The sequence below is a fragment of the Acomys minous genome (assembly GCF_964271855.1).
Source record: "Acomys minous genome assembly, chromosome: 3".
Lineage (NCBI taxonomy): Eukaryota > Metazoa > Chordata > Mammalia > Rodentia > Muridae > Acomys > Acomys minous.
This window is the reverse complement of record NC_140485.1, coordinates 102,015,338-102,026,717: the sequence shown is the minus strand read 5'-3', so window position 1 is coordinate 102,026,717 and position 11,380 is coordinate 102,015,338. Positions and strand designations below refer to the sequence as shown.

At 38.3% G+C, this 11,380-nt stretch overlaps 1 protein-coding gene across 1 annotated transcript in view; it reads right to left on the bottom strand.

Moving 5' to 3' along the window:
* Positions 1-2,301: 2,301 nt before the first annotated feature.
* LOC311593968 (amine sulfotransferase-like) overlaps positions 2,302-11,380 on the bottom strand; it is a 30,527-nt gene continuing 21,448 nt past the window's right edge. Inside the window, exons 6-7 of the mRNA XM_084775392.1 lie at positions 10,735-10,921; positions 2,302-3,099 (exon numbers count right to left, since the gene is read on the bottom strand). Of these exons, the coding sequence (XP_084631518.1) occupies positions 2,978-3,099; positions 10,735-10,921 (309 nt within the window). The 3' untranslated portion in view covers positions 2,302-2,977. The remainder of the gene's footprint in view (positions 3,100-10,734; positions 10,922-11,380) is intronic.

The following is an 11,380-nucleotide window of genomic DNA, read 5'->3' as shown; positions in this document are numbered from 1 at the left end:
ATTATTTTTTCACTCTATTATTTTGGTAGATGCTGTTTAATTTCTAGGTAGAGAGAGAAAGTTTATGGATGACAGTGAGTGGGGAGGTGGGGAAAACCAGAGGAGTTGGGAGAGGCAGCCTATTTTCAATAAAAGAAAATAGACAAAAGTTAAAAATAAATACAATGCATGAATATGTAAGGGTAGCTCATTCATAGCAAAGGAGAAATGCAAACAGACTTGTGAGGAGGCCATCAGCTGTATCACCTTTCATCTTCGGATCGGTACCACTGTCATGGTGATGTGCTGCCTTGTGCTGGCAGGCTGCATCAGTCACATAAGGGACCAACCAGATTGCTTCTGCTCTGATAGTGAGCATCCTAGTATTCTCATCCCCTGTTCATCACCAAAATGCCTGTAGAGGCTTCCAGGACTACTCTTTCAGATTGCGAGAAGGTCCATGACAGCCCAGAGAAGAGTTAATGGTGGGACTCAACAAGGCTGAAAGACTGGCGGAAGCTATAGAACACTATACCAGAAGTTAAGGAATTTCACAGCTTTGGAAATGATGAATAAAGTTATGACCATATTTTATAAGTGCATTCTGATATAGCTTAAGAGAGGAGACACCTGCTGCTATCCTCTACTTTGATGATCACTCACATTAGCTGATAGTACACATGGCAGAGAAATAGAGACAGAGACAGAGACAAGACAGAGGCAGAGACAGAGACAGAGAGAGACAGAAACATAGAGAGAGAATGCTAAATACTGCAAACTTGACCCAATGACTACCTCAAAGGGATTTTGGACAAGTCTTTCTATGTATCCCTGTCTGTCCTCTTTCTCTGCCTCTGCCACTGAATCTGCCTCTGCCTCTGCCTCTGCCAGGATTAAAGACATACATGCACCACCACACAGGCCTCCTAATTTCTTCAAGTGGCAGATGAGGGGTGAAATGAAGGCTCCCAGCAACATAAAATATTTGAACATTATATATTAAAATATTTGAGAAAAACAACTTGTAAAACACAGTGACACTTGATGCTTACACTGACACTGATTAGTTGGTTGTGACATGATTAGCAACTGAAAACAGCATAGCAAGGCTCTTTGTTGAGAAATAAACAAGTTTTGTAGGAAAAAAATGAAGTTTCCTACTTAACCTGATCTTGGATATGAAGGAAAAGCTTTACAGCCAAGGCAGTAGAACATCACCTACAATTAACTGCATTTGAGTTCATATTCATAAATTAATCAAGGTTTTTAACAGATGCTATCATTTCTTTAATTTGTCCTGAGCTTGCTTCTTTTACTTTGTGAATTAAAACTGTTATTTCCACTCTTATGACATCTGTCTCTAATTTGTGGTGTTTCCTTTGGCTTCTTAAATTTCTTTTCTTCTTTCTCTTTCTTTCTTTCTTTCTTTCTTTCTTTCTTTCTTTCTTTCTTTCTTTTTTGTTATTTGGTCATAGCGCTCCTTCACTCAATGACACTACCAAACAGTCTTTAAAATCTACAAATGTCCCCTTCAAACCTATTCTTCTCTCTCCTCTTCCTTAGACCTCTCCAGCATGTCATTCCCTTCAATTTTGTCCCCGCCCCCACCGGCCTTCATCACCGGTGTGCATGGAACACTGCTATCTCTAGATTCAACATGCTGAAGCTAAAAAATGAAAACAAAACAAACAAACAAACAAAACAAAAACAAAAGAAACCCAACACTACCCTGAATTAAGAATAAGTATAACTGTTGTTGGTTATAACATCAACTTGCCATAAATCAAAATATCTGAGCAGAGAGCCTCCCAGAATAAGTATCCTGCCTTGGCTGATTTGGAAAGACGCTCCCCAATTGTGTCAACTTTCTGTAGTAATTTAGATAAAAATTGGTATGGCCAAAGGAAGATAGCTCCTCCATGTGTGCATTTGGCCTTCCCTCTCATCACCCAGGTAATTTGCCCACTTGCTGATGGTGCTGAATCTATCCCTGATATCAGAAGCAGGGTTTCCAAGATTTCAATGTGGAATAGGGAGCAACAATGCTCTAGGACCTTCCAGCCTTCTACTACCACATCAATACAGCTTAGCCACCCAGCCTTGAGGAGTGGACAACTCAGGGTTATAGCCACACTCCCTTGCCAGCTGAGACAGCAATTGTCTGACTGCCCTCAGTGCTCATGTACCCATAGCAAGGACCTAACTCCTCGGTCCTCAGGTTTTCTAAGCTGAGATTCTGTTAATGTTACTATATTAAAACTGACAATAAATTGAAACACACACACATTTAAATCATGAGGAAAGGCTTTTGAGACATTTAAGTTGACTTCTAGATATTTTCCTGTCACTATCTTCAAATTTAGTTCACAGTATCAATAATATTATATATATGAGTAAAAGAAAATATTAAGTTCGTTATTCACAAATGTTGAAAATAGTAATAGAAATCCATTGTGTAATAATACAAAAATAATTAAACAACCAAATTCATCAACAAAATATTAGCCTTTTTAAGTAAATGAGTACATCTTCCCTCTTTTATACCTCTTAAATTGTCAATTCTGTTTGCCTTCAATGCTTTGCTAGTTTTCCAAGTTAAAAAATTACACATTCTTGACTCAGTCAAAGTTAAAATTTTATTGTGTGAATGGGAAGGTGTTTAATATTTCTTAATCCAAAACTTAATTGCAGAGGATGAAGTTAAAAGGTGTACTGCAAAATAGTATTTGCAGCATTTCCTACACCACAAAACATCATGATTTATGTCATTTGTGCATAGTGACCATGCTAAGTCAGAAATAAACTAACTTAACGCTATGATTTGAAATAAATTTTTAGTCTCATTATGCTTAATTAATGCATAGTTTACTCATTTTGTACCTTTATATGGCTTGATATTTAATGATTGAAATATGGTAACATATCAATATTGCTATTACAATATGGCTTCTAATGAATGGACTTGTATGTTTATGTTATGCAAATATAAGATGGAATTCTAGTCTTCATTTATATCCCAGGTAAACTTCAAGGGAAAATTGTTCATATTCTTCTTGAATATCATGTCAAATCTTTCATTTTGCTCCACAGTCAAATGATGCTTCCAGTCTCCGATGGTACCTAATGGCAAAAGCACAGAGACAGCAGAAAAGCAAGTTAGTGGACCTCCCAAAGCAAAGGTCACTCTAACTAACTTCAGTATGTTCGGCCACTCATGCAAAATACTTTGTGTTTTGTGCTGAGAATGGTACCTCACCTTCCTTTATAGGATAATGAACACTGAAAGAAATGTATGCAATAACACATTTAAGACACTAACATGTCACTGCCCATGGATCAGCCAACCAAACATAACCAATTTTTACAAAGAAAGAAAAGCCTTAGCAAAGACAAATACATGAGAGTCTTTGAAATGTATTTTAGCCTGTGTCATGTATCATACTAATCAACTATATTAACCAATAAAATGTAACATATATCACATGGCTCTAATTATACATTGTCATGTTTGAGTTTTCCTGCCCCCTTGGACTTTATATCTATTCTGTGACCGGACCACATTGTTTTTATTGTTATATCTCTATAATATATTTTGCAACCTGGAATGAGAATCCCACCAGTGGGGTTTTTTTGTTATGATTGCTTAGACTAAGTGGGTTTTTCAGTATTAATTATACAACGGCCTTTTTGTATGTCTGAGAATATTGTTGACATTTTGATTGGCATTGCATTGGATCTATACATTGCTTTTGGCAAAATTATCATTTTCTCTATATTCCAGTCCATGAACGTGGGAGATCTTTTTATTTATAATGTCTTCCTTAAACTCTCCACAGGCTTAAACTTTTCTTTTTTATTAAATCATTTTTAATTTATTAATTCATTCATTTTACATCTCAATGGTTATCCAATCTCTTGTATCCTCCCATTCCTCCCTCCAGATTTCTCCCTACTTTCCTCACCTATGACTGACTGAGGGGGGCCTCCTTCCCTGTATATGCTCATAGGGTATCAAGTCTCTTCTTGGGAGCCTGCTATCCTTCCTCTGAGTGCCACCAGGCCTCCCCAACCAGGGGACGTGGTCATATATGGGGCATTAGAGTTCATGTGAAAGTCAGTCCCCTCCCCCCTCAGCTCAACTATGGAGAATGTCCTGACCATTTGCTAGATCTGAGTAGGGGTTCGATGTTTACTACATGTATATTTCTTTGCAGGTGTCATAATTTGAGCAAGACCTCTGGGCTGAGATCTGCCCATAACAATGTTCTTCTTGTAAGTTTCTAGTACCCTCTGGATCCTTCTATTTCCCAATTCTCCCATACTTCTTTCGCCTAAAGTCCCAACAGGATGTCCTCTCCTCTGTCCCACTTTCCTGATAAGTGAAGACTTTCATGGGACATGCCCCTTGGGCTAGTTTCCAGATGGAAGTTAGCATATTCCATTTGAGTCTTTCTGCTTCTGGGTTAACTCACTCATTATGATCATTTCTAGTTCAATCCATTTGTCCACAAATTTTAGAAATTCCTTGTTTTTAATAGCTGAGTAGTATTCCACAGTGTAAATGTACCACAATTCCTTTATCCATTCTTCTACTGAGGGATACCTAGGCTGTTTCCATATTCTGGCTATTATGAATAAGGCTGCTGTGAACATGGTAGAACATATGTCCCTGTTATGTGCTGGAGCATCTTCTGGACATATTCCTAGGAGTGGAATCCAAGTGGATTAAAGACCTCAACATAAAACCAGAGACACTAAATCCATTAGAGGAAAAAGTGGGGGAGATCCTGGAACATATTGGCACAGGAGACAACTTCCTGAACAGAACTCCAACAACCCAGGCCTTAAAGTCAACAATTAATACATGGGACCTCGTGAGGCTGAGAAGCTTCTGTAAGGCAGGAGACACTATCAACAGAACAAAGCAACAACCTATACACTGGGAAAAGATCTTCACCAACGCTACATCTGACAAAGGTCTACTATTCAAACTATATAAAGAACTCAAGAAATTAAACACCACCAAACCAAATTAACTCAATTGAGAAAGGGGGCTCAGAACTAAACAGAGACTTCACAACAGAGGAATATCAAATGGCTGAGAAACACTTAAGGAAATGTTCAACGTTGTTAGTCATCAGAGAAATGCAAATCAAAACAACTCTGAGATTCCATCTTACACCCATCAGAATGGCTAAGATCAAAAACTCAAGTGACACCACATGCTGGCGAGGATGTGGAGAAGGAGGAACACTCCTTCATTGCTGGTGGGAACGCAAACTAGTACAAGCACCTTGGAGATCTACCTGGTGCTATCTCAGAAAAATGGGAATAGGGCTTCCTCAAGACTTAAACTTTCCATTGCAGAGGCTTTTCATTTTCTTGGTTAGGTTCATTCCAAGGTGTCTCACTGCCTTTGAAGATCCTGTAAATGGGATTAGATCTCCTTTGCAGCATGTTTGCTATTGGTGTGTAGGAAGGCCAGTAATTTTTGTAAGCTGGTTTTGTATCCTGAAATTCAGGTCAAAGTGAAGTTCCTACAGGCTTCTTGTGGAATTTTTGCATTCTCTTATGTATACTATCATATTATATCACAAAATATCATGTTACTATGACTTCTTTTTTTCTGCCTATATCTCTTTAATTTCCTTCATGTCTTAGCTAGTGCTTCAAACACTACGCTAAAAATCACTGGATATAGCGGGTAGCCCTGTCCAATTCCTGTTTTTAATGAGATACCTTTAAGTTTTTAATTTAAGTAATTTAGTTTTTAAGTTTAAGTAATTTAGGATGTTGGCTGAAGGAGTGCCCTAGGTAGCTTTTAATATGTTGATGTACATTCACTCAAGTTCTACACTCACTAGGACTTTTGTAATGAAAGTATGTTTGATTTCATCAAAGGCATTTTTTAAAGCTATTGATGTGATCATGTGATTGTGGTCACTAGGTCCATCTATGTGACTCATTACATCTATGTGCTTATATATGTTGAATCAGTTCTGGATTTCAGGGAGAAAGCTCCTACATGGGCCTTGCAAGGTCATGGATTTTACTTCATTTCTAACTTTTTGTTTTTTGAGACATGGTTTCTGTGTGTAGCTCTGACTGTCCTGGAACCTGCTTTGGTTTTGTTTTTTAATATTTTATTAATTTATTCATATTACACCTCAATTGTTATCCCATCCCTTGTATCCTCTCATTCCTCCCTCCCTCCCGATTTCCCCCTACTCCACTCCCCTATGAATGTGACTGAAGGGGACCTCCTCCCCCTGTATATGCTCATAAGGTATCAAGTCTCTTCTTGGTAGCCTGCTATACTTCCTCTGAGTGCCACCAAGCCTTCCTATCAAGGGGAGGTCATCAAATATGAGGCACCAGAGTTCATGTGAAGATCAGTCCCCACTCTCCACTCAATTGTGGAGAATGTCCTTTCCATTGGCTAGATCTGGGTAGGGATTCAAAGTTTATTGAACATATTTTCCTTGGCTGGTGCCATAGTTTCAGCAGGACCTATGGGCCAGATCTGCCCGATGTAATGTTCTTCTTGTAGGTTTCTAGGACCCTCTGGATCCTTCTATTTCCCCCTTCTCCCATGTTTCTCTCACTTAGATTCCTGATCTCAAGCTGTACTATAAAGCAACAGTAATTAAAACAGCATGGTACTGGCATAGCAATAGGCTGGTTGATCAATGCAATCTAATCAAAGACCCAGAAATAATCCACACACATATGGTTACTAGATTTTTGACAAAGAAGAAAAATCTATTCAATGAAAAAAGGATATCATCTTCAAAAAATGATGCTGGACTAACTAGATGTCTAAATGTAAAAAAAAAATGCAATTAGATCCATATTTGTCACCATGCACAAAACTCAAGTCCAAGTGGATCAAAGACCTCAACATAAAACCAGAGACATTAAATTGGTTAGAGGAAAAAGTGGGGAAGATCCTGGAACACATTGGCATGGAGGGTAACTTCCTGAACAGAACACCAACAACCCAGGCCTTAAGGTCAACAATTAATACATGGGACCTCATGAGACTGAGAAGCTTCTGTAAGGCAGGAGACACTATCAACAGAACAAAGCAACAACCTATAGACTGGGAAAAGATCTTTACCAACGCTACATCTGACAAAGGTCTACTATCCAAAATCTATAAAGAACTCAAGAAATCAAACACCACCAAACCAAATAACCCAATTGAGAAATGGGGCTCAGAACTAAAGAGAGACTTCACAACAGAGGAATATCGAATGTCTGAGAAACACCTAAAGAAATGCTCAATGTCTTTAGTCATCAGAGAAATGCAAATCAAAACAACTCTGAGATTCCATCTGACACCCATCAGAATGGCTAAGATCAAAAATTCAAGGAACCTGCTTTGTATAGCAGGCTGAACTTGAGCTGAGAGCGTCGCCTTCCAGTACCTCTGGGGTGCTTGGATTAAAGGCATGTGACACCGTGCCAAGCAGGGTCCTAGTGTTTAGAAAAGAAGCTACTACCATCAGTGTACTAGAGGAGAAAAATTCATACCTGAATTCTAAAAGACATACTTTACTACAGATAAGTGTAGCTGTTATCTGTCACCCCAGCATTTGCTCTTTATAGAAATACAAATTGTTACAGAAAAGCATAACAGTAACCCTAAGGCAGAGAACATGGCTCCTATGGAGCTCACTCCTAGTGACACACTTATAACATGACTCCTAGGCCTAAGACGCAATAAACATTATGGAAGAGGGGTAGCAAGAGTGATAATGTACCCCTAGAAATGACAGAGATGCTATACAGAGAAGAGATATTTATGATGTCTCAACAACCTGGCTGCCTAAGCAAGACATGAACAGGGTAAATATCAACTGCCATAATAGCAAGGAAGGAAGAAGTTTCAAGGTTCTAATCATCTGGACAAGAACTACAGGACCCTTCACCTGCTGCAGGACACCTGGCTCCATACTTTGCCTGGTCAGCAGGGGAAAGCTGGCTCTGGTGGCCTGAGTGTAAGAGTGCTGGTACTATCTCTTGATAGCTGCAGCCCTCAGGAGCACAGGCCCCATACCTCTCATAGGCAAGACAGCAGAAAAGTCTCTATGAGGGAGGATGCTGATGAGTCATCCCAGTCTGCCCTGCTAGTGTGGGAATGGGAGATACGTTCCAAGATATGTTCCCGGTCAGCCAATACCTGTGTCAGTCTTGTGAGATGACCTCTAGAACATGAGGACTGGAGAGCTGACCCCACCCCTGCAGCACTCAGCATATCAGGCTTGCATAGTCTGGGCAGCCTAGTAGAGCTGGCCCTGGTGGCAATGGTCCCATTGAGCTGGCCCTAGGGTGTGAGGGCAGGAGGGCTGTCCCTGCTTCTAGCCTGCTGCAAAAACAGGATATCCAACAGGAGTCCCAGTAAGGATCTAATATTGATAATAGAGCTGATAACAGAGTCCTTTAACCAGACCGATGACACATCGTAATGAACATGTGTAAGTAAATCTTTTTGGACAAAAGTGTATGGTGTGTGGCATACCATGACGCACTGTATCTTCCATCGAGAGATGATTTTCTTTTTAAGTATTAGTTAATTAATTTTTCTTTTTAGTTTATGTTTTTTTTGCTTCCACTTCTCCAAACTGATAGAAAAAGACAGAGGTCAGATGTAATGAAATGGGTTAATGAATGGGACTGGGTTGGATGGTGGGAAATTTGTTACCAAGAAGAGACTTGAAACCCTATGAGCATATACAGGGGGAGGTAATCCCCCTCAGGAACAATCATGGGGGAGGGGAATAAGGGGAAAATGGGAGGGAGGGAAAAATGGGAGGATACAAGGGATGGGATAACCATTGAGATGTAACAAGAATAAATTAATAAAGGAGAAAAAAAAGTAAAAAAAAAAAGAACAGAAAAAAAAGAATTAATAAAAAATAAAAAGACAAAACACCTGGCAACTAATGACTGCTGAGAGAAGAAGAATTAATGTCTCCTAGGAATAAGCTCCTGAATTGGTTAACAAATACAAAGTAGGTAGTCCTGAAAATAATACAGCCCATGTAAAAAGGAATCAACAGGTTGTATATAAATATTTATGCATTTGTATATGTCAGAATAAGAATCAAAAGAAGGCCATCAGTTTGAGAGGCTGTGAGGAAAGCACATGGCTGAAGAAGGCTGGCTTGAAGGGAGCACAGCTGGGGTTAACTGTAACACAAGAAATGAAGGAAATTATGTAATATTTTAACTAAAATTTGTAATAAAAAATCAAAGAGCAATGTAAGTGCCAGAAACAAAATTCGATTGCAGAATGCCATCATTGGGGACTTTTAATATTTAAATTGTTCTCACCCCCATATTAATGAATGATATATATGATATATAATTTGACATTGTGAATTCCTCCATTTTCAGAGTAAATGAGACCCAGACTTTCAGATAATATTGTCAAAGTCAGAGAGGGCACCACAGCTGCCACTGCTGTGATTCTATAGGATACATTTTTGAAGTCACCGTAACCAGCCCTTTAAAATGGAAACAATAGCACAATATTTCCTGCTATCACATGTGATTGCACAAACAGCATTCCTTACATTTGTAATGGACAGAAAACTCATATTGGTATGAGAATTGATGAGCAGTGGTCTAGGTAGAGAATAAGAACTAAAGGGAAGTTAAATGGGAGAAGAGAAAAAAAAGCACATTCTCATACATTACCAAAATCTAGAGAAATTTCAATAAAATGCTTAAAAATGTGTCCATCCTCATAGAAGTAAGTAATGAATTACTTAAAGTAATCAAAATACATGTCTAGTTATGCTATAATGTGCTGCATGAAACCACTTATTGAATTAAAATTCTGTGTTTGGGGAATAAAGACTTAGGGAGAGTCACTCTTTCTTAACAACTTCTGACACATAGTAAGGACATAGTGACTGGATATGGCTGCTCTTACTTGTATTCTCATGGCTTGAGAAGGAGAGGCAGGACTAAGTGGGAGGGCATCCTCCTCAGTTACACAAAGCAAGTTCAAACCCAGCCTGAGTCTCTTGAATAAGACCATGTCTTAAAAATGGAAATATAAAATTAAATATTGATATATAATTCTGTTTCAGGTGATAGGGTAAGATACCTCTCTAATTATTGTGTGAAGTTATGTAAATGTTGTGTAATTATGAAGAAAAAATAACACATAAGGAAAGAGCAATTTAGCCCCCTGAAGTTCAAATATACACTTTATACAGTATGGGATTTAAAAAAAAATGATATCCTAAAGAAAAACAATTAAACTATGAAAATTGCCTCAAGTCTAGAGGCAGGAGGAATTCAAATTCTAGGCCAGTCTGAGCTTCATAGTGTCTGTGATGCCAGCTTAGACCAAAAAGGATGACTTTCTTTCAAAATAAAATAAAGTAGCAAAATTTACAGTTGCCTCTTCTAAAATATCCATTGCTTCCGTTGATATACCATAAAATATTTGAGCCATATATCTATACAGAAGGAAATCCATACTTATTAAATAACTAAACCTATAAATATTTCTAAATATTTTCTAAAATACTATTAAATTGTGGTGAGATGCTCAGTTATCTGTCCATTATTTTGTTGTTGTTGTTGTTGTTGTTGTTTTCTGGTATCCCAGTGTCTTTATGTCCTGGATAAACAAATTGGAATCCCAGTGCTACTTTTGGTAATCTGTCTAGAGACTCACTGTAATCTGTCTAGAGACTCTTAGTACTCTGATTACAAACGACCACTGAGTCTAACCTTTGCGCATCATACTGCCTTCCTTCTTGGTCACCCCAAATACAGAATTTAAAATATTTTCATAATTTGCTCGTGGGTCAGATTTCATGGTCTGAAATGTAGCTTGTCTCACAACAGCATCCACGTCTTCCTCACTCAGATCTTTCTCCAGAAAACTGCAGATTTTAAGCACTGAGCTTCTGAGGTCCTGAAATAGTCATGGGTTGAGAAATTACTGACATTGTAATAGAAGTACGCATTATTGACAAACATGAGACATGATTATGTATGTAATTGAAGAATTCCTTTCTGGATGGCAAAGATGGATCAACATAAGCAAAGTAGTGAATGGGGAATATAGTAGGTTCAGGAAAGAAACTAATATGGTTACTGACATTGATAACTGGAATTTTTTTTCAGTAATACTGCAAACAATATTAGAAAGAATTTCCTTCAAACACAGAATGCTACCTATAAAATACCTACACATGAAATCATAATCAATAGATAAATATATAAACCTTTCCAAGTGATGTTGGGATTAACTCAGACTTTTCTGGCTCTGCTGCTACAGTGTTAGGGATAGGAAAGAAAAGAAAAGTTAGTCAACAGCAAGATAAGCAGAAGGTAAAGGGAAGCACACTAAGTCGGTCACTACTAAGCAGGT